We start from the raw sequence: 23,567 nt of genomic DNA, 5'->3' as shown, positions 1-23,567 counted from the left end.
AGCTTGGGGCATGAGCACATGGCAGTTATGTGACGTTGCCCATGAAAAATCCTGAGAAAGAACTTTTCCAATCCAAGAGATAACAGCAACTGGGATTATGACAGAGTTCCTTCAGAAGCACATGGCAGAGGCAGGCATGTGCTTGTCCACAAGGCCTGAGATGGTATGTCACGGACGATGTTCCTGAAATCCAACCTCTGTCTAGAGGGAGAATTTCAGTTTCCTAGGCGGCATGATCCCAGGATTTAGCCTTCTGACTGAAGGGGAGATTTCTTAGGCAGCACCAGACCTGGGAGTTCTCTCATGAGGAACCCTGAGTTCATGAGTTCAAGGATCAGACCTTCTAGAGAGAGGAGAATTTCTAAACATGCATACCTCTATGCCTCTTAGAGAAAGAGAAGAATCACCAACATGACCCCCAAGACTGGAGGAGAGCTGAAAGTGACTATGTCACCTCTACTACCCCATCCCCCACCCCCAGTACTTTAGTGAGTGATTCGGACAGTGTAGATTTGATAGGGAAGGGTCTGCTTGTGTGACTGCAGTCAGTCTTAAAATGATTTTGCCTTCCAAGGAGAGCTTCTGAATGATTAGAGGCTCTTTATGTGGGTAAGTTTAGGGGCTACTTGAGGGCCTTATGTGTTTTCTGGATCTGTTCCTGGACTCCTGTAAGTCCTTCTGGATCTTCTGCATTTTCTATGAAGTAAAATAAAGCCAAACCTATAAGCATTTATTACTTTGAGTACTCTGCAACCCATATTTAGGAAAACCTAGAAATGAGCTCTATGGAAGCTATATTTAGAAAACGGTACCATCTACCTGGTCTCATATCTCTTTTCCCTTTTGTGGGTGCCTCTATTTCCTTTCCTCTCACTCTCCTCTAAATCCTCTATAGTCTGGCTTCCGACCTCATTATTCCACTGAAACCGCTCTCTCCAAAGTTACCAATCATCTCTTCATTGCCAAAACTGATGGCCTTTTCTCAATCCTCATCCTTCTGACCTTCCTGCAGCACTGGTGATCACCCTTTTCTCCTTAAAATCTTATCCTGCCTAGTTTTTTTTATGACATGTCTCTCTCTTAGTTCTCCTCCTACCTGTCTGATCCCAGCTCATTTTCTCCTTTACTGGATCTTCACCTAGGTGCTGTTGTTACTGTTGTCCAGTCGTCTTAGTCATGTCTGACTCTTGGTGACCCCATTTGGGGTTTTCTTGGCAGCGATACTGGAGGGGTTTGCCATTTCCTTCTCCAGCTCATTTTACAGATGAGGAAACTGAAGCAAACAGGGTGAAGTGACTTGCCCAGGATCACACGGCCAGTAAGTGTCCGAGGCCAGATTTGAAGTCTGGTCTTCCTGACTCCAGGCCCATCGCTCTATCCACTCTATGCACTGAGCCACCTAGCTGTTGTATTCATTTAGGTAATACCCACTAACCATGAAGCATTCCCCAAGGCTCTCTTCTGAATTCCCTTCTCCCTCTATACTATCTCACTTGGTCTTTTCAGTTCCCATGGATTCAATTATCATCTCTATGCAGATGATTCTCAGAGCCACTTCTCCAGCCCTAAACTCTCTGCTGACCTCCAGTCTAGCATCTTCAACTGCCTATTGGACATTTCCAACTTGATCTACTACAGACATCTTAAACTCATCCTGTCTAAACTGAACCCATTATCTTTTCCCGCAAGCCCTCCCTGCTTCTTAACTTCCCTATTGCTATTAAGGGTTCCACTATCATCCTGCTCACCCAGGCTTACAATCTTGGTATCATCCTCAACTCCTCACTCTATCACTCTACCATCCCCCTCCCCCATGTCCATCCAATCAGCTTCCAAGTCCTATCGATTCTGTCTTTACAACGTCTCTCTCATATGCCCCCTTCTCTGCCCCCACCCTAGTGCAGGCCCTTATCACCTCATGCCTAGACTATTGCAATAGGCTTCTGTTATTGCTACAGGTCTGACCATGTCACTCCCTTATTTAATAAACCTGAGGGGCTCCCTATCACCTCCAGGATCAGAAAGAAAACCCTCTGTTTAGCTTTTATAAGCCCTCTCCAACCTGGCCCCTTCCTACCTTTCCAGGCTTCTTACCCCTTACTCTTGTCTGCATGCTATATGATCGTGCTCTTTCTGTGCTGGTGGAATGCTCAATGCCAGTGCTTCCCCCTGAGATCATCTCCACTTTACCCTGTCTAGATCTTGTGTGTACATAGTTGTTTGCATGTTGTCTCTTTCATTAGAATGTGAGCTCCTTGAGGGCAGAGGCTCTTTTTGCCCATCTTTGTATCCCCAGAGCTTAGCACAGTGCCTGGCACATAGTAGTTACTTTTAAGAAATGTTTGTGGACTTATCTTGACTTGATTCAACTGTCAGAGATCACAAATTGCAGAACAATTGCAGATCTGCATTGGTAGAGGGCACAGGGAACTCACTGGTATTTCCCTATGCCAATGAAATTGCAGGGTCAGACCAAAAATCAAAACAAACAAAAAATACCCCAAACTTCCAGGTAGGGCGCAGATCCTGACCACCTGGCTGATGCTTGGTGGAGGCCTGGGCCAGGGGCTATAGGATTCTTTGTGTGTATTTGGTGTTGAGTGGGTAAAAACCCTTTCTATCCATGATAACAAGGAGGTGGGATTAGACTGTCAGATTGTGTGACTGTGCCTGTGCCAGGATGCAGGTATGTACGGTTGTAGAATGGCTGGAATGGCCTCTCACCCGTTTTTGTCCCGAGCTCTCCACCAGGGCAAGGTGCTCTCCTCCAGGATAAAATACTCTTCACCCTTCTGCAGCTGCAGGTCATTTGCATTCATCGGAGTATAGTCATAAAGGGCAACAACCCTCTTGAGCTCATTTGTGGGGTTGGGACCTCCTATTGGCTCAGGAGGGAGTGGTTTGTTTAGAATCTATAGGGTGGGAAGTCAAAATAGGCAACATAAATAGAAATGGACCACCTTCCTCTCCTTCTCTTCTAGAGTGGTTTCCCAAGACTGTTAGCCCAAGTATTAGCCCAGGGGTGGGGAACCTGCAGCCTCAAGGCCACATGTGGCAAGTTTTACAGGAACAAATCCGATTTGTTCCTCGGTCAAAGGGCCGCCCTTGGTGACCTAGAGGGCCACATGTGGCCTCGAGGCCGCAGGTTCCCCACCCCTAGCCTAGCCCAAATCAGACACTCAGCTAGAAGTCCAGGAAGCCTAGCTTTTAGTCCCAGTTCTGCAACTTATTAGTTGGGTTGACTTTGGCTAATTTGCTTAGCATTTCTGGAACTCAGCTTTTTTCATCTATAAAACAGAGATAACTGCCTATGTGCCTCAGTATTATTTTTGTTATTGTTATTTGATCGTTTTTCAGTTATTTCCAATTCTTTGTGACCCTATTTAGGGTTTTCTTGGCAGAAACACTAGAGTGGTTTGCCATTTCCTTCTCCAGCTCATTTTACAGATGAAGAAACTGAGGCAAACAGGGTAAAGTGACTTGCCCAGGGTCACACAGCTAGTCAGTGTCTGAGGCTGGATTTGAACTCAGGAAGTTGAGTCTTCCTGCCTCCAGGACCGGTGCTCTACCCACTATATCACCTAATTGCCCCTCAAAATATTACTGGGAATATCAAATGAGACAAGGCATGTATGTGCTTCATTAACCACAAAGCACTGTATAAATAGTAGGAATTACTCAGATTTTAAGTGTGTGGCATCACCCAATGGCAGCTGGAGTGCTTTATAGCTCTCTACCTTTTTCTTTTTCTTTTTCTTTTTTCTTTTTTTTTTTTTTTTGGCCAGGCAATGGGGCTAAGTGACTTGCCCAGGGTCACACAGCTAGTAAGTGTTATGTGTCTGAGGCTGGATTTGAACTCAGGTCCTCCTGAATCCAGGACCAGTGCTCTATCCACTGCGCCACCTAGCTGCCCCTCTCTACCTTTTTCCTGCACTGGAAATGATGCCCCTAATTGTTTGGCTTCAAAGTGCCCAGTAAGAAGGCCATCTCTGGAATGTTCTCTGGTCCCCAACCTTTAGGATTCTAACTCAGCTCCAGAGTCAAACTGTTATTTCACTATTCAACCAGCATCCAAATCCAGGGTTCCCCTATACCTGGTCCTCTTCAGGGGTTGGAGGAAGAGGCTTTTTGGTCTTCCTGTGAGAGCTTCCTGGTTTTAAGCCTGAAAAATAAGAAACCAATGATAAGAAAGCAAGCATTCTGGGGAAGAGCTTAGAGGCAGCAAGGGTAGGTCAGCCACAGAAATAAGGGAGATAGGATACAGCAAAGCAACTAATGACAGGCCACTCACTTCCATTGCGATTCTCCAGGATTTGACAGCCCATGGCATTTTTAGCTGTCTGAGAGCAGCAGAGGTACTGCCCATCAATCCAGAAGCAAGGGTGGTATTTCTGTACAAGGTCACTGTTGTACCGGATCACTGTGAGGAGGCGAGAAGAGAGTAAGAGGTCATTTGGCAGGCTGGGGCCCCCCAGCAGTACTTCTGTAAGAGGACCCATGGCTTACATTTTTTCCCCCTTTGATTAGACTTAGCTTAGCTTCAACCAACTCTCCCCTTTCTCTCTCCACTGGCCTGATGACTAGTGTACTTTGGTCCTCACGTAGGCCTTAGTACTGGAAGATGTCTCAATGAACATCTGAATGCTATTGGATATTGTCCACAGAGCACAGGAACAGCATTTGACCTGGGTTTTCTCAGGCTGCTCTTACAATCATCCTGTGAAGCAGGTGCGAATTGGTTTGGCTTCCACTTTCCAGAAAAGAAACCCAATCCTCTCACTCTCATTTCTCATTAAATGCAATATAAGAAGCATTTGTTAAGTACCTACCATGGGACAGCTATTGTGCTAGGCGCTGGAGAGCCAAAGACAAAAAGTCAAGCCTCATTCTGTCTGTAAAGGATATTTGCCTTAGTAAGGATGGTGGGAGCTGGTCTGCGTGTTGCAGCTTAACTACCACATAGTTCAGCAGAAGAGAGCTCTGGGGTAGAGCCTGGGCTGTAAGTGTCAACCAGAATGACCATGCTGACTATGACAGTGGAAACAAAAAAAACCAAAACCAGAAGCTGAGCCCTGGGTAATTATAATGAGCGTGAATAAAAGGCTTTGTTCTGTAAAACTTGGACTCAGTCAAAGGGCTGCACTTGAGGACCTAGAGGGCCTTTCAAAGGAGGCACTGATGAGTGGGGAGAGCACAGGGAGTATCTGAAAGTGACCCACTGTAGTGTGCAAGGAATAGGCCAGTTTCTCCGGCTGGCCCAGCATGTTGGGGGCAGTGAGAGAAGGACGGGCCCACACTGGAGAGGACAGCCAGGGATGGGCTGTCTGCAGGAGAAAGCCAAGTTGCTTTTATCTCCAGAAGACAGAAGGAATGTAAGACACTGAAAATGGAGGAAAATCTGGCACAAATATAGTGGGTATTCCAGAGGGCACCACACAGAATTGCAGCCATTGGAAAGGCCGAGCTGGACAGGGGGTGAGTATAGGAAGAGGTGGCAAGGAAAAGAAATGTTTGTCTCCCGGTGGTCGGTGGTTCCAGATCACAGGAATTGGGAGCAGGAGGTAGAAAAAGGGCAGAGGAGTGCCAGCTGCAAAGAAGCTCCTTAGATCAAATCAGGCCTGAGGTTCTAAATGGAATGTTGTGAACATTGTACTCCCAACAAACTGGCAAAGATAATAGCAGATGGAAATGGTGTTGGAAGGGGCTGCAGGAAGACAGACACAATACCATACACTTGGAGCTATCAGCCAACCATACTGTAATTCAGTTTGCAATTATGTGATAAAAGTGACTTAATTGTTCATTCCCTTTGACCAAGAGATCCCCTAAGGAGGTCAAAGTCAGAGGGTGCCCATCAACTAGGGAAGGGCTGAACAAATGGGTGTGTTTCTCCTAGGTGGAGCCCCTGCCCTCTAGACCATTGGCACCAACTATACTTGGGGACAGCTAGATGGCTCAGTGGATAGAGCTCAGGCCTCGAGTCAGGAAGGCTGGAGTTCAAATCCAGCCTCAGACACTTACTAATGTTGTAACCCTGGGCAAAACACTTAAAGCCACTCCATGGATTGTAGGGTCCACAGGTCACACTTAGAGTTCTCGGGTTGGGCAAATGGGTCCCCAGAAGGGAGCAAAGTGGGTGTGGTTCAAGAAGGCTCCGCATGAGAATCGTTATGTTTATGAGGACAAGTGACTGTCATGCAATAACCCAACCGTACATTATCAGCCTGCCATCCTTCCTGTTTCTCTAGGCAACCTTTCCTGATGGTAATTCAGCCCCTTAATCTCTCAGTCCCTAACAGCCATGTAGCTATATATACACAAGTATACGTGCGAGCACGCATCCTGTGGAAGTTTCATCCAAGCTGTGCGCAGGGTCAAACTGGGGCAAAAGGCAGAAACTATGGGCTCTGATCAAATTTAGACCCTTGGAAGGTCCAGAATGGCTCAAGCAGCTCCCGAGATGAAGAACCACCCCCTCCCCTTCATAGTGCTTAGATCCAGCATGGCGTGGGCTCACAGCCTCACTTTATACTATTTGTGTGTTCTTGGGCGAGTCCCTTCCCCTCTCTGGGCCTTGGTTTCCTCCTTCTGTCAATTGACAAGACCTTAAAGGGCTCTTCCAGCTCCATAACCTGTGATCTTGCTGTGATAGGACTCGCCCAAGAAAGGGGGAAGGCCCAGTCTTTGTTGGGTGTCCAGGAGTGAAGTGTCAGTGGAGGGACAGAATGGAGCACGAGGTCAGCCTTGACTATGAGCCCATTCTCATGTGAGCAGTTTGAGGCTCACCGTTTTTGAGCTGGTGAATCCAACGCTTCCTCAACTCTTCCGTTGGGGAGAAGACGTAGAGGGGACCCTCGTCATACACCACCTGGGGAGTGAACAGAGCCACGACAGTTAGACCTCAGGGCAAAGAAGGACGATCTGCAGTTCCCACTCCATCTAGGCATGGAGACAATCAGAGGGGTGCAGGGCTTCCGTCAATGGAATGGGCTCAAATCACCAGGAAATGGTTAGAACTCAATAGCCATTATTCTAGGCATACAAGTTCTATACTTATCAATAACAACAACAATAATAGCTAGCACTTATACAGTGCTTTACAATTTGCAAACCAATGTGCATATGTGTGTATGTGTGTGTATATGTGTGCTTGTGTGCATTTGCATGTGTATGTATGCATGTATGTCTGTGTGTGTGTGTGTGTGCACGTGCGCGAGTGTGTATCTCAGTTGATCTTCACAATAACCCTGAGAGATGCTATTATTATCCTCATTTTACAGAGGAGGAAACTGAGGCTAGGAGGGACTAGGTGACTTGCCCAGGGTCACACAGCTAGTAAGTGCCCATCAATCAACAAGCATTTATTAAGGACCTACTGCATGCCAGCCCTGGGGATACAAATGGGAATAATCTATACTCTCTAGAAGCTTCCATTTCAGATTTCTGTTCTAGATTTCCAAATGATCTCAGGGCCTCCAGATAAGTTGTTTAGTTTCAGGGTAGTTTAGGGTCATAATGTTTATCCTTGTCAGGGTAGGAGCCTCCCCTACCCAACCCCCAATGTTTTATAATCATGGCTCACAGATTTTAAGCTGAAAGGGACCTTCCACCTCCCTCAATTTAGAGATAAGAAAATTCTCTCCAACACAGACCCCTAGAGGTTAAGTGTCTGGCCCAAGTTCACCAAGTGGTGGTGCCAGGATTAAAACCCAGGACCTCCTCCTTCCCAGCACATACTGTTCCTCACTGCCCACACTGCCTCTTTCTCTTCATCTGATTTTTAAACTCTGAACTCAGGAGAGGGGGGTGGAGGTCATGATTAGTAGGAACTCAACTCTTGACTATCCACAGAAAACATTTACTCCTAAACTGATTCCTTCCTATTGCTGTCTAAGTGGCATGAGTATACTCAGGACAAGAAATGTATTGTAACTGAAATGAAAATAAAGGGGCAACTAGGTGGGACAGTGGATAGAGTGCTGGGCCTGCAGTCAGGAAGACCTGAATGAAAATCAGGCCTCAGATACTTTCTAGCTGTGTGATCCTGGGTAAGTCACTTAACCCTGCTTGCCTCAGTTTCCTCATCTATAAAACAAGCTGGAGAAGGAAAAACCAAACCACCGAAATATCTTTGCCAAATGTGGTCCTGAAGAGTGGGACAGGACTGGACAACAACGAGAGTAAATCATAATTGGGAAGATCACAATTGTCAAATAGATCTGCACACACTTGTAAGGCCCCAATGCCAGGTGCTGTGGGAGAAAGAGCCCAAGATAAGACCTGCTTTCTGTCCCTGGGGAGCTGGGGAGCATCACATGGTGAATTGGGAAGTCAGAGAGAAATGATTTGGGGGTTACTGCTGCTTTGTATCCCTGAAACTGCCTGTCTCCATTAGCACTCCGAGGGGAAAAGACAGCAGTAGGATAAACCCTATCTAAAAAAGGCCGCCGCTTCCTCGGCTCCTTTCTCATCCAAGAAAGGGAACAAGGGGCCCTCATTCACCCTGGCTTTGTTACTAGACCTTTGCTGTGCTCCTGCAACCATGACTGAGAGGCCCCCCTTCCCCTTTGCCTTCCCCTGCCTGCCTTCCCCGCCCCCTTCCCCCTTCAACTTCCCCCACCCCTCTTTGCCCCCCCTTCCCTCTCCCTTCCCCTATGCCCCCCTTCCCCCCTTGCGTCCCCCGCCCCCCTTCCCCACTCCTCCTGAGGGGCACTTCCGGTTTCTTCTCTGCCTCTCAGGGCCTTAGAGACGGCTGTGTTTCTGCTTGTAGAACAAAGGAAAGCCAAGTAACACAGAAACAAATCATTTGGGGTACTTTTCACTGTGCTCAGCTTAGTCTGTGCTCCCTGTGCTTGCCAGGTCAAGGCTCAAACTGAATCAGGGTTTAATGGTAAACCCAATAGCACCCCCTTATTGAATGGGAAGCCCCCAGCCCTAATCCACTTGCTGATTTTTCCAATTCACAGGACCAGCAATAGGGAGAGGCAGCTTTGGAAGGAAGTGAAATTTTCAGTCACCAAATGGGCTTAGTGTCACCACATGTCAGTGACAGGAGCCAGGGAGCACTGGAATGGATGTGGTCAAAGCTCTCTTCCTCACTGCCACGCAGAAACTCAAGGTGCTGCCATCAGTGAGGGTAAAATCATGCAGATAATAATCCTTAGCCTGTGCCTGTGCCATTTCTCACCCTGACTTCTTGGCCCACCCACAATCTCTGCTCCCTAGAGATTTGTAAAACGATGAAATTGGCCCAGCTGCCTACTAGGGTCCCTTCCAGGCTGACCATAGTGTGGACGGGGAAGGAGGACTTACCTGAAAGGGATAAGGGAATCTCTCAATAATAGAAATCTGCTCCATCTCACCGGCCTCTTCCCCCTTTCTCTGCAAGAAAAAGAGATTGAGGGCATGTGCCCTCACCTGTTAGCCCAAGCAGGTTCTGACTCACAGGTAAAGTCACGCTTTAGCGGGCCCTGCCCACAACCTTGTCACAGGGGCACCAATCCAGAGGGCTCAACACAGCCAATTTCTTAGGTTCTTTGGTCTGTCCAGGCTCGGAAACATGAAAGGGGAATGTATAAGGCTGTCATCAAAGCCACAGGGAGAACTGCATCCAGGCTAGCTGAGGATGGCAATGAGGACACATGACCTCCCCCAGGGATCCAAGGACTAGGCCTCTAATTCAGTCTCTGGGAGATAGAGGGAAGAACATATTCTGCAAGGCGCCTGGGGGGATGACGAGGATCTCCTGCTGCACACCGGCTGACAGTGAGCTGGAGCTCCTCAGTTCTGGGAGTCAGGGAGGGAGGTGGGGTGGAATTCCTGGGGTCCCAGTGTCAGTCCCCTCCAGCTCCACAACACGCTAGAGCTTAGGACCCAACTGCTATCCTGTTCTATACGTCATAAGATACTGCAAGAGGTAACATGACATAGTAGACAGAGAAGTGACCTCAGAGTCAAGAAGGCCATATACTGGCTGTGTGACCCTCCCCCAGTCACCTCACCCCTCAGTGCCCTAGGGCAACGTTCTCAAAATGGAAAGTTCAGAGCAGATGTCAATCTGTTGGTAGAGAGAATTTCTTCACCAAGAATTCCCTACACTGATGAAGTCACAGGTCCCTTCCTCTACCCCATAATATATTCTCTTCTCCTCTCCTCTCCTCTCCCCAGTGCTCCAGAGGTGTCAAACATGCTCACAGGCCCAATAATCCCCACTAGGATTGGAAGCAGATTAAAGTGTCATTGGGAAATATACAACAAAATAAACATACAATAGGATATACATAATGTTAATTTGTGGTTTTCTAAGTCAGGCTGTTCCCACAGAGATCCTTACTTATTGTTTAGTGACCCCTATTTGAATCTGACACCACTGGGCTACATACACCATCTAAAAATTATGACATTGGTGTTGGGGAACAAAGATAACAACCATGTTATAAAACTTTATATCCTTTAGTGAAAGAGATACTGTGTATCCTAAAAATGCTTGTTGAATTGAACTCATCTCTATATTTTGAGAGGACATTATGCCACCCAAAAGGGGTGGTATCACAAAGTAACTTATTTTTAGTGTACTCATATTGTACATGGAGGCGAAGATGAGCTTTGCTTATTGACTGGATTAGGCTGGAATACTCTGGGTCCTTTGAGCAGCACAGGGTGGGTGGACAGCGAAGGTGGCCTGTTCTCACCGGGATCTGCCGCTCAGGGGGAGGATTTTTTTCAGGAACCACTGTTTCAACACAGGTGATCTTCTCAATGTCTACTGAACCCTTTTTACTTCCTCGTCTCTGAGAAAGAAAACAAAGAAGTGAGCAAGGTGGAGTTGCTGAAAGTCATGAAGAGACAGGAATGACTAGATTTTGTCATCTGAATTCCATCACCAATATCAGAGAATCTGACAACTTGCACAAGTCTAGGGGATCCTCTGACCTGCCATCGTTGTGAGTGAACGCACTTGCTTACATTCTGGGAATGGATGAATGAAAAGGCACCAACTATGTGCAAAATCATCTGCAAGATGCCAGAGGTCTGTAGAAAAAAGAGCAAGCCAGCCCTCACTCTAACAGGAAAAGACAGCAGATCCAGCTCCTGGCCATTGGGATCATCAATAACACTTAGGAAACACCCACTAAGAGGCAGTTGGGAGTAGTGGTCAGATTGCTGAAGCTGCAGTTAGAAGACAGGATTCGAATCCTGCTCCTGATACACAGTTAGTATGTGACTATGGGCAAGTCACATGTTTGTAAGCCTTGGTTTCCTCCTCTGTAAAATGAGGCAATAATACTTGCAGCCTCTTCTCACCAGGTGAAAGGGAGGCTCAAGTGAGCTAAATGGATGGAAAGTGTTTTGCAAACTTGAACAGACCCGCCTTGGCCGACTCACCCCACGCTCAAAGTCATACTCATAATACGAGAGTTTCTGAACGGTCAAGAGAAAGAGTCGTTTCTTGAAGTTCAGAGGGGAGGTCTTCTTTTTCTGCTGTGATCGCTTCAGGAAGATGCTTTCTAGGATTACTGCAGCCATGTCTTCTCCTCTCCTCTCCTTTCCCCAGTACTCCTCACCTGTGGGCACTAGAAACAGAGAACTGGTGAAGCACCCAGCCGACTACCAACTGGCCTCCCTTCATCCTTGGCCCACCTCAAGGGGCCCCATTTTCAACAGTAAAACCACCATGGGCAGCTAGCCAGGTGCTTTCACTGATTCCTCTCTTGCTATAGCGCCTACTGGGGCAACTCCCGGGCAAAGGAAGTTTCAGGGTAAACTTCCCTACCATCAGGAGGCTCTGTTACCCTGGGTCATTGTAGAAGTCGATTGATTATCCTGGATACTGAATCCACTTGTCTGCTCTCCAGATACCAGAGAAGCAGACCTACATCGACACCGTCAAGGCTCGTTTTATATGTAGCCTGTGAACAAAGATAATTGTGTGTAGCTATTGATCCTAATGGTCGCCTCTCTCACCAATCCCCTCCCCTCCCACCACCACCAAGAGATCAGGAATTTAACACAGGAATTTAAGTTCTATTGCCTGGATAGTGTATTTAATTGTTTTCATGTGGTGGCATCCTGTTGGGGTCTATAGCCCAGTAGGATCTGGGGAGGGTGAGGGAACACACCTATGGATAGGAGGTACAATTAACTGCCTCCACACTGATCCTGGGCAGTAAGGTGGCGCTATACTGGATAGAATGCCAGCCTGGAGTCAAGAAGACCTGAGTTCAAATTCAACCTCAGATACGTACTAGCTGTGTGACCCTGGGCAAGTCACTTCACCCTGTTTGCCTCAGTTTCCTCATCTGTAAAATGAGCTGGAGAAGGAAATGGCAAACCACTCTGATATCTTTGCCAAGAAAACCCCAAATCCCAAATGGGGTCACAGAGAGTTGGACAGGACCGAAACGACTGAACAACGTCACCACACTGATCCCGCCTGAGCTGAAGGAAAGAAAATGCGAGCTCTGGGATTTTCCTGGGGATCAGGATGTGACATCCTTATTCTTGGAGCTATACATAGTGACCAATTTTAGCAGTAACAAGAGCAATAATAGCACGCTGATTCCAAAATGTAAGATCACATGACTGCCCCAATGTGGTGGTAACTCTCTGCTCTGATCCTATCTTCCATCTCAGATGTCTGAGCCGTGTATGACCAGGAAGTAACTTAGTGATTCTCGTGATACCCTAGTGAGGGAGGCATGGCCGATAATCTTACTCACTACTCTTTTGGAGAAATGAACTGAGACAGAGAAAGGTGACAAAAGGTGAAAAGTGAGTTGGCCCTCAGGTCCAGGAACAAAACAATGCTTTTTCAAAAGGTATTTTTTTAAGATTGAAGGATGCCTTTTGTTTTTACATTGCCGTCATTTCTAGATGTAGCCCTTTCCATCTCTCACAGTTAAGCCTTCCCACTTACCAAAGGAAAACCTTTAAGCAGAACCAGCACAGCAAAAGTGCATTCAACCTTATGCATCCATAGGCCCCAACCTCTCCATAAAAGGAAGGAGGTATTTTAATTTGTTCTTCTCAGGGGCCAAGACTAGACATTATATCTTTTGTTCTTTTCACAAAGCAATACTTTTTATCTGTCACTCGCATTGGCACTTACAAGAAATGCTCTATTATTGACTCCAAAATACTAAAGTTTCCATTAGAAAGGTGAAGGAGAAAAGCATCATGGGAATAGTAAATAAGTGCTAGAAATTGGTTGGCTTTTTTAATCACCTCTCTCCCTGTAGGGGCAGAAAGGACCACCTAGTCCAATCTTCTCACTTTACAGAGGAGGAAACAGGCCCCAGGAGTTCAAGTAAGTTGCCCAAGACAGCATATAGAATAGGTGGTAGAGCTGAGATTCCAACTCACTGGGATTCCTCCCACTGGGCCACACTGCCTCCGACATCTGGTCTCATTAGAGTTGGCCCCTCATTCCAACCTGTGTGGATCTTCTCGGATCCCGATTCAGCCACCTAATTAATTTAGCTATCCTTCCAGCTTCATGTCCCTGCACATCACATATGCAGGTCACTTGGATCTTTAATCAAGCTGTTGATTTAAAAAATAGCAAGTGTATTACTTGCCTTCTCAAGGGGTGAGGGTGGGGTGGCAGAGAGGGAGAGAATTTGGAAATCAAAATGTTTACAAATGAATGTTAAAATTTTTAAAAATGTATTTGGGAAATATTAATGAAAGCATTAAAATATTTTTAAAAGAAAAAAAAATATCAAACAGAACAGGGCTAACCAGAACATAGTCCTATGGCACATTGCTAGAGACTTTTTTCCAGGTTGACATCCATCCAATAATCAGCACTCTTTAGATACAGTTGTTCTGGAACAAATCTTACTGCTTTTTTCCCTTCTTTCTGCTGATTACCTCGATTTTTCCTATGGCCTCATGAGTAGGCAGAACCTGCCACAGCTAGACCTGGAAGACAAAGGGGAATAGCTGCTGGGTGAGGCCTTGAGATGCTCACATAGTAACCTACGGGCTCCATGGCAACCTATGATTTACCTAAGGGAACAAAGACAAGGAGACCGTTCAAAACAGCAGGCTCTAATACAGCCCTGAGATTGTGTGGGTGGTAGAAAGAACACTGAAATTAGAGTCCAAGGACATATATTGAAATCCTGGTTCTGCCACTTTTTATCCAGGTGACCTTGGGCAAGACACTTCATTCTCTGGACCTCAGTTTCCTCATCTGTAAAATAAGGGGACTGGCCTCTAAGATCCTATCTAGCCCCAAATCTACGACCCTATGATCTGTTCCTTTTCAGCTTTACTATGATATATCCCGATGCCTCATGGCACTGATGTGACCTTAGTGGGATGGTCCTCAAAAGCAACGTCAGTGGAGCGGTAAGCTCTGGCAGGTTCTACCATGTTGGACCTGGTCACAGGTGATGTTTGTTTTCTGAGGACCAGCCAAGCTAAGTACAATAAGGCCCATCCCAAATGGAGAGGGACAATTTGGAAATAAATTCTCTGACCACGGCAACCCATGAAATATGGGCAATCCAACCATGTTCAGCAAAAGAAACCCAGCATGTCAGGGTTGGATGGGACCTCAGACAGTTAGTCCAACCTCTACCTGAAGCAGGAATTCCATCTTCAAGGTCCCTTACAAATGGCCCCTTCAGCCAGAGCTCCAGTGATTGGGAATTCAGTACGTCAAAAAGCAGTCAATTCCTTCTGGGGATGGCTCTAATTGTTAAGTTTTTCTTTATGCTGAGTCAAAACTTGAGAATTGTTCTAATGACCTCTAGATGACCTACATAACCTTTTAACTGGTCTCCCTACCTCTGGTCTCTCTTCCAAACAATCCTTCATGGCACTGTGCGTCTCCTTTAAAGTAGCCCTTTTACAACATCATTCCTTAGCTCGACAATATACGTGCTGACTTCGAGCTGCTTCTCAGATCAAGGTGAAGCTTGCCCTGGGTTTTCCAACCTGAAGATTGTTCCCAGCCCCCAAAGGGGGGTTGCTATCTTCTGTTGCCATCATTGTGAATGGAGAGGCTTTGAAAGGGACATCGACTCCCCTCTAGCCTGTGTCTTTTGTGCCTTCCTAATGCGACTCTTTGCTTGAATGCATTTCCACAGTCCCAGAATAAATGCTCAGTTGGCAGACAAAATGTTCAACACTAGCTGTGCTCACAGGTTGCAGCAAGGGAAACCTTGTTCTTTTTTGTTCTCTTCCAGGGTCTTGCCCTTCCTGATGCTCCATTGTGAAGATTAATAGATTTCTAGAACTGCCTGATCAGGGGTAGAGAAGGTAGCTGATGGACTAAGGTGGGTCTGAAATGATTTCCAATCAGCTCCCGGGAGAAACTCCTGAGATCAAGTTTGGGGATTCCTTGACCTTATAACCTGGAGAACAGGCAGGGGGCTCTGCAGGGACTCTGTGGTGGCTACTCAATTCACCTAGGCTTGGTGGGCTTGCAAGAAGGCCAAATACAGCTCCACTAAAGCCCAGCCAGGATGAAGAGTTAAGGACAAAGCTAGTGATGGAAGGAAGGCCTCAGTGCTGCCCCTAAAGCTTCCTCAAATTTGGGGTCTGACTCTGACCAAGAGCAGTTCTCTGGCATTCCAGAGGCCACGTTAGGGCTCATGTGATGCAGTGCCAATTCCTGAAGGTCTTGGGGCTGCTGCTCCATGGTTAGCAATGTTTCACAGGTTTCTTTTGTGGCTTTGGTAGCTTCTCGACCACTGGGGAGCTTCCTTTCCCCTACCTTGCTTGGGTGGATGGGCTCCTACAGTGTGGTGAGAGCACTGCCAGGTAGCTAATTTGTCAGTTTTGCATATGGCAGCAGAGGGGTTTAGGTACTCTTGAACCTAAAACTGTATGCCCCTCTCTGCCCTGGTGTGGCACTCAGGCTCTAGGTTTTTCTGGCTCCATTTTGGTGGGACCATGTGGCTCTTCATTCTACTTTAGTGTGCCTGGCTTCCTCCTGGGCCTCTTGTACCTGCCCATCTTTTGCATCACGTCTCGGTGTTTCTCCACTGTTTTCACTCTCATTCTTTCTCTTCAGTCTCTCTTTCTCCACTGGCTCCTTCCCATTTGCTTATAAACACGTTCAGGTTTGCCAGGCCCTAAAAAATGTGTTCCCTTTATCCTCCTGCCACTTCTCCACCCAACACCCCACCCCGTGTCTATCTCTTTCTAGCTTTTCTTTTCTGGCTTCAGAGAGATCACGTTTTTCTGGTTTACTTCCTATCTCTGTAACCATTCCATCTAGGCCTCCTTCCCTGATTCTTCATCCTTTTTTCCAACACCTTGATTTGGATGTTCTCAAAGATTTTGCCTTTGACCCTCTTTCTTCTCTTTTCTCTCTCTTTCCGCTTCTTCATAAACTCATTTACTCCCATGGCTTCAATTGCCACCTCTAAATAGCTGACTTCTAACCTGGGAAGTGCCAATAAATGTTTAGCAACCAGCTCTCTGAAAAAAGTACCCATGGCACATTTTAAAATTGAATCCGCATCATACATATTTTACGTCCAGACAATCAACAGAACAATAAACCAAGCCCTGATTTATGGCATTTGCTCTCACAAGCCAGTTCAAGCTGGCTCGAGCACAGCCCTGCTCTTACCCTCTCTTTCTGGAGCTCCAGAGTCCCAATTCCCACTGCCTCCAGGAGATCTCTAGCGGGATGTCCTGCCGGCACGGCCAACATTCAGTTTGGTGGACACATCGGGGAGCTAGAGGAACATGTGCCACAGCAACAACGGTGGTGGCAGAAGAACCGAAGGACTCCTCTGACTTTTGCCCAAGAGCTGAGGCCCCTTTCCTTTTGGAGGATTCCAAGCCCTGAGCCAAATTCGAAAATGCAGGGGAAACACTGGATGGGGACACAAGAGGGATTCTCCTGAGAAATCTCCAGTGCTGAACTTGGTCAATTCCCATTGGTGTCTTCTTTGACCCTTCTCTGTCCCTCACCTTTCATATACAATCCCTGTAGATCCCATTTCCACGGTGTCTTTTGGTCCAGTCTTCTCCTTTCGTTTCCACTGTCTGCACCTTAGTACAGGCCCTCATTACCACTCACCCAAACAACTGCAATAGGCTCCTTACATCCAGGTCTTCTACTCTTTCCCTGCTCCAATCCATCCTTCATATCACGGCCTGAATAAGCCTCCTCAAGCATAGATCCTCTGTTCAAGACCCCTAAGTGGCCACTGGTTCCGTGGGGCCTACAAATAAAGCTCAAACTCCTCTGCTCATCATTCAAGGCCCTTGACCAGCTGGTACCAAGGACCTTTCTCATGCTTTCTCATATTACTACCTACTCTACTCTCTACCCTACTATCATGCTCCACCTACTCTATACTCCAGCTGAACTGGACTCTTCTCTATCCAGGAGATGTGACCTCCTTGAAGGGAGGGATTATTTTTTTTGTCTTTGTACCCTGGTGTGTCTCGCATGCTGTTTGACATAGAGTAAGAGCTAGATCAGAGCTTGATTTGTTGGATTAAATTCTATTTGGAATTCTTCCTGTATTTTCTTGCCTCACTGGCTTTGTTTAAGCTGTTCTTTGGAATGTCTTCCATCCTGCTCTTCACCTGTTGAATTGGTCAACTCCACTCAGTTCAAATGCCATTTCCATGAAGCCTTTCTCCCCCTCCTGTCTCACAGCACTTTGTTCCACCTCTTGAAAAGTATTTCTAGGCTCAGGATTTAAAGTGAGAAGGAACCAGAGAAATCTAAGAGATTCTCTCAGAAGAGGAAATGGAATCTCCAAGAGCTTAAGCGACCTTCTCAAAGTCACATGGTCAGTAAGCAGTAGAGCTAGGATCTTCGGACTGGAGATCTCATTGATCTTTCCCTGTCGTCCTGTATTAATTTGCATTGTGGAGTACAAGGCAGCATAAAATGTAGGCTATTCTTCTTAGCTTTGGGGTTGTATCTTCCCACTGAACTGGTAATTCTAAGAGGGTAGGGATCTTGTCTTATCTAAACATTGTGTTGCTCCTAGCTCCCACCTGGGTGCTCTGCACACAGCTGGAACTTAATACATGCTTGTTGTTGTGAATTGACTGTTCCGTGTCTGGCACGTCTCTCTCTCTCTCTCTCTCTACCATTCATTCCACTGGGCCATTTGTCTGGGTTTGCAGCCATTCTAACCTCCAACTTGCCTGATACTCATACTCTTTTCTAGCTAAAATTTTAGGCATCGGGGCTGGGGATGACCTCACGCATTATAGTTCACTTTGTTTCTGGGAGCATGCAGTGTGACCAAGCTGAGCCATCACTGGCTCCTGTCAGGGTCCTGGGCATCTGGGACAGCACATGCCAGGAGGAAGGCGTAGGTCTGAAGGCTCCAAGCTCTGCTCTTTGAATGCCTTCCTTCCTTCTTCCCCCCTTCACTGCATTTTCAGCCTCACTGAAACTGAAAGCCCCATGGGGCCCAGTGGTATCTTGGTTCTGGCTGAATCCTTCAGCAACTTCATTTGCATAACTGAGAGGCCTCCCCAGGACATGTGTCAGGTTGGTTAGCTATCTCCTGAAACCTCTCCCTCAGGGATGACTCACTGAAAGTCTTCATTCTCTGGCCTTCTCCTTCCCAGCTCAGAGCTCGGGAGCAGCTTGGAGCTATATCCTCTGGGGAACCACCCAGACGCTGGCTTGTATGAGCAACATTGTCCCTTCCACCTAAGTCTCTTCCTGGTATAGGGAGACTTCATTTTTTTAAAAAAAGACCTGCTTGAAGACATACATTCTTACGGATCTCCCAAATGAGGCCCACGATTCTTTAAGGGACTTTGATACCCCTGGAGAAGGACAGAATGATAAGCCTGGTGCCACCAAGAATTTATAAAGAATAACAAAAGAACAGCATGGACAGTCTCCAAGACCCAGAAATAGGACTTTTAAATATAACAGGGAGATTAGAAGGCAAACCCTTTCTATGGGATTCAAATGTTCACTAAGAGCTTAGAGGATCCACAAAAGGGAAATAGAGGCAAAGCTATACACTTAGTGGAAAGAGTCAGACAACTTCAAGCAGATCTCCCTCTCTCGTGGGGGGGTGGGGTTGTGCCTCCAAATAAAGCAGTTTCAGACACAATATTTTCCTTATTTGGTAGTCCAACAACTCACCTATAACTTAGTCTGAAGAGAGTTGTTTGGGGAACTGAGAGGTGAAATGACTTGGACACAGTCACACAGCCAGTCTGTGCATGACACCCCATATCTGCATCTCACCAGGTTACATGTCAGTCAGATAGTCAATATTATTTTGCCAAACCTTCTAACTGGTGCCCTAGCCTCTCTCTCCCCAGTTCTTTCCTCCCTTCATATCTGCAGCACAGAGAACAGGAATAATTAAGTCATTTTCCAAATTTCGCTTAGAACATTCTAATAATGCTCAGTCTTGATACTATGGCACCGCAGAAAACCATTTCCCACCTCCTCTGACCCCCTTAAGCTTCTTTGGCCTGACTTTAAGCTATCCAGTGGACATTGTTTTCCTTTGATCTTCCCAACAACCCAGTGAACAGAGTTCCATAGGCAAGATTATTCTTATTTTACAGTTGAGGAAACTGAGGCTCAGAGTGGCCCGGGGATTTGGCCAGGGCTACATAGCTCACGGGTGGCAGCAGTGGGATCCTCACCTACAGGCATATTGGCAAAGCCAAAGCAAGGCCCAGGAGGCCAGAGAGTCCTAGGGGGCCTGGTGTGTGATCATTTTCTCCTCCCTCAACTGCCCCTTGTTTCCTGCTTCCTTTTGGTCAAAGAAAAGCGGGAGCCCAGAAGAGTGAAGGAACACAGTAGGGAAACAAAGCCCCGGGCACCATGTGGCCTGGGCCCTGGGCCCGGCATTTCTCGCGCTGCTTTTCTGCTTTTCTAGTCGCAGCCCTAGGGAGGAACATCAGTTTTCCATTCCTTCCCTTCCATGGTCACATCCTCCTTTTCTAGTCCCTCTGAGTCCTGAAGACAGGGAGTGTGGTATAGATCACCTTCAAGCCAGGATGACCCAGATTCAAGTACCACCTCTGCTGTATCCTGGCTGTGTGAGTCTGGTCAAGTCACTTTCCGTCTTAGTGACCCAGGCCGTAGAGAAGGTGCTGATGGGATTGACCAAGGGAGTTCCCTGTACCAATGAAAGCACAGGGGCAGTCCCTCCCCCTCGTCCTCTCCCCTCTGAGTTCCAAAGGGATCTAGAGAGTGGCCACTCGCTCTTGCTTGAGTGGCCTGGTAGGCAAGAACAAGGCATCTGGGACAAGCTTCCTTGCCCTGCAGGGCCCAAGCCTCAGGATACAGCCAGCTGCAGCCCTGCTAGGAGGGGAGTCAGCATGGGCTGGAGACCTGTGGTGAGATTCTAGCATACTCTGTCAGCCCTGAGAGGGGCTGGAGGGAGCTGGCTTCTCTCCTAATGACGGACCCCCCGCCTCATAGCCACACATGTACATACATCCAGAAACACACACAGCCACACAATGTATGTGCATCCACAATGAAATACACACAGCCACACATGTATGCATGTAGACACAGAAACACACAGCCACACATGTACAGAGAAATACACATAGCCATACATGTATGCATGTACATACATACAGAAACATACACACAGCCACAATGCATGCATGTATATATATATATATAGAAATACACATAGCCACATGCACATACATGTACATGTGTGCCGAAACATACACACACACACCTGGGTTTAGAGAGGGTAGGGATCTTGGCAGTCATCAAGTCCAATTCTCTCAAGTATATGGCACCAGGCCAGGAAGATGGCAGGCAGCCATGGGTGAAGGAGAGGCAGGGTATGGACCAAAGAGACAGCTGCATACGTAGGCAGGTCTCCTCAGAGGTGAGGCCACAGTGAGCCAAGTAGTGAGTGGCAGAGCCAACATTTGATCCCAGGCCTCAGGCCTTAGAATTCAAATTTCCTGTTCCTCACTAGATCGAGGGGCCCTGATTAGGATCAGCAACAGTGATAAGTGGCGCTAGCTCAGCAATGCCCGTCAGAGCCAAGGGGAGGAGAAAAGGAAGCGGGAACAGGAGAGAGAGCATGAAAAAGAGGAAGAAAGAGAAGTAGAACATGAGGAAAGGAGGGGGAGAATGAAGAGGCACAAAAAGAAGAATGGGAGAGAAAAGGTTTCTAGTGATGCCCAGAGGGCCCACCTAACAACTCTGCTAGTGACACTGGCTGCCTTTCCTTAACCTAAAGAATTGGATTTCTTTACTTATTTCTTTATTTCTTTATTTTAAATTTTGGCTAGGCAATGAGGTTAAGTGACTTGCCCAGGGTCACACAGCTAAGTGTTACGCGTCTGAAGCCGAAGAATTGGATTTTTTAAAAAAAATCAAATGTGAGCATTAGGTTGACTCTGACTCTATGTACTTATGCCTTATACGAGATTGTAATGGAACCTAATGTTTGGCATCATGGGACCCTCGGTAGGTATCCCGCATCTTCTAACTTTACTCAGCTACTTGTGGTCTCCTGATCATCCTCAGGTGGGACTTTCAGCTCATTTACAGAGGACTTCAAGACCTCAGGATTGAATGCTAGAAAGATCCAAAGGTTCCCTAATGGAATCCTCTCATTTTACACAGAGGGAAACTGAGGTCCAGAAGGATGAACTAGCTTGCCCAATATCTGGACCAGATGACTTCCCCAGTACCTTTCAGCTTGAAATCTTGGATTCCATAATGGTGGATTTAGAGCTGGAAGTTGAAGTGACTGCCTTGGAAGGTGGCGGGCCGCCCCTTTCTGGAGGCCATGAAACAAAGGCTGGATAGCTAATTGAAGGAAATGTGGTAGGCGGACTCTGCCATTCGCTGATTCCATGATCACACAGCTTCGATTCAGGCCTCTGCTTTTTGCCTCCAAATCACCCCACCACGCTGCTGCCTTCTAAGGCTCAGTTGAATATGAAAGTAAAATTTGTAAAGGGGTCTCACCACGGCCAGAAGGGCCCTCATAGTGCACTCTACAAACACGCAAAGGCTACGAAGAAGGAACGCTTTGATTTGAGACAGTGCTCATGCTTCTCAGTTACCTGTGCCTAATTCTGGGGCTCCTCTTTAGTCCTTCCTTCCATTGTCCTTATTTCCTTAGGCCACAACCTTGGCCCCTCTTGGTCATCTAACGCTAACTGTCAGAATGTGGTGCTTTTGAGCCCCCCACCCCACCATCATCTACCTCCTGTGGCCATCTCTGACACCAGCCATGTTTTCTCCCTGCCCTCCCATATGGCCCTGAGCGGGGAAGGTACTCACTGTCACTACCCAGTCATTGTTGCTCCAATTCATTGACCACCCACCTCAGTCCTGACTCAATGCTGGCGGCTTCCCAGATGCATTAAGCTGCCCAGACGTGGAAGGTGGGATTCGATCAGCACAGACACCGGCTCTGGAGACATATTCTTACAGTCCAGAGAGGAAGGACAGAGTGAGCAAAACCCCACCCTTTCACAGCCACTCAGTTCCCCTTTTTTTGTTTCCTGACTTAAACCAATGTCTTTTTTTTTCTTCTCCCTTCTCAGAGGCATGATATCTTATTTCCCCTTCCATCTGCTTGGAACCCCCAACACTGCCACCATGAGTTGGGCTCAGAAAAAGCCCTCTCCACCTACTTTGGTGGCGCTGAGACTCAGGCCATGGAGCCTAGCCCAAGCAGTCAGGTCATAAAGGTAGAAGACAACCTTGGCTTAAAGGTGGCAGGAATGGGCAGGACACAGGGAGCAAAGCTAGAGAGGAAAGAGAAACACAGAAATGGGGGGCATGGCAGGGAGAGGGAGACAGACAGGTCAAGCGCTTGATGAAGAAGAGTTGTATTAGAAAACCTTTGGCCCTCTAAGGGACAGGGGTTTGGAAGTGAGACAACTAGAATTAAAGGGAGGTGTGGGGCAAAGGGGATAGTTTCTCCATAGAACCCCAGTTTCCAGAAAATGACAGAGCTAGAGATAGGAAGACTTCCTCTGTTGAGTAATTTTCTAAGAAAAATTTTTTTTTCTGCAGATAAAAATGTCAGAACATGAGCGAAGGCACAAACTTGTACTCTTTCCTATTTTCCAGGAATGTTGATTTTTTTTTTCCATTTAAGACCCTTACTAGGAGACCATGTCTTTAATTATCTGGGACTCTCTAATCCTGGAAAGCACGCCTCCTCCGGGCCACTCAGGAAAAAACCAGGGTGTTATTGCCAACTGGCTCTGGGGCTGAGCCCCACTGCTACCGCTGGCCTGCTGTTCTCCCACTCAGTGTGAAAAGGAATGACTTCCTTTAGTCAGTCCAGGAAGCACATTTCTCCCACAGATTCTCCCAGGAAATACAGTTTGTGTTGGCACATGTTATCTCAGGAATTATAGCACCGGGCCACAGATGGTGAGGACATCAAGCTTCGGGCGTCCCACTACAATACTTGCCATCCTCACCCCACCAGCACACCCTTAGTTGCCCGAACTCAGTCTCAGGTGCCTCATGCAGATGACCTTCCTAGGTTCCATTGCAAGTTATCAAATTATTAAGATTATTTAAAATGTTTAAATGTCTCATTGATGCCTTTATTTACATTGCTGTCACCTATGGCCTTCCCCCATGC

General features: G+C 47.0%; 1 protein-coding gene across 2 annotated transcripts in view; it reads right to left on the bottom strand.

Annotated features, from left to right (window-relative positions):
• The window catches only part of BTK (Bruton tyrosine kinase), a 35,180-nt gene extending 12,747 nt beyond the window's left edge, over positions 1 to 22,433 (bottom strand). The window contains exons 1-8 of one of the 2 annotated variants that reach the window (XM_027837216.1): positions 22,244 to 22,433; positions 11,386 to 11,573; positions 10,692 to 10,790; positions 9,313 to 9,381; positions 6,787 to 6,868; positions 4,292 to 4,420; positions 4,095 to 4,162; positions 2,725 to 2,912 (exon numbers count right to left, since the gene is read on the bottom strand). In XM_027837216.1, the coding sequence (XP_027693017.1) occupies positions 2,725 to 2,912; positions 4,095 to 4,162; positions 4,292 to 4,420; positions 6,787 to 6,868; positions 9,313 to 9,381; positions 10,692 to 10,790; positions 11,386 to 11,573; position 22,244 (824 nt within the window). In that variant the 5' untranslated portion in view covers positions 22,245 to 22,433. The remainder of the gene's footprint in view (positions 1 to 2,724; positions 2,913 to 4,094; positions 4,163 to 4,291; positions 4,421 to 6,786; positions 6,869 to 9,312; positions 9,382 to 10,691; positions 10,791 to 11,385; positions 11,574 to 22,243) is intronic. The other variant, XM_027837226.1, reaches the window with a different exon arrangement.
• Between the last annotated feature and the right edge of the window lie 1,134 nt (positions 22,434 to 23,567).

The sequence above is a fragment of the Vombatus ursinus genome, unplaced genomic scaffold (genome assembly GCF_900497805.2).
Source record: "Vombatus ursinus unplaced genomic scaffold, bare-nosed wombat genome assembly UNPS02004533.1, whole genome shotgun sequence".
In the NCBI taxonomy this organism is placed as follows: domain Eukaryota; kingdom Metazoa; phylum Chordata; class Mammalia; order Diprotodontia; family Vombatidae; genus Vombatus; species Vombatus ursinus.
The sequence above is the reverse complement of the archived record's forward strand: the minus strand, read 5'-3'. Positions and strand labels throughout refer to the sequence as shown.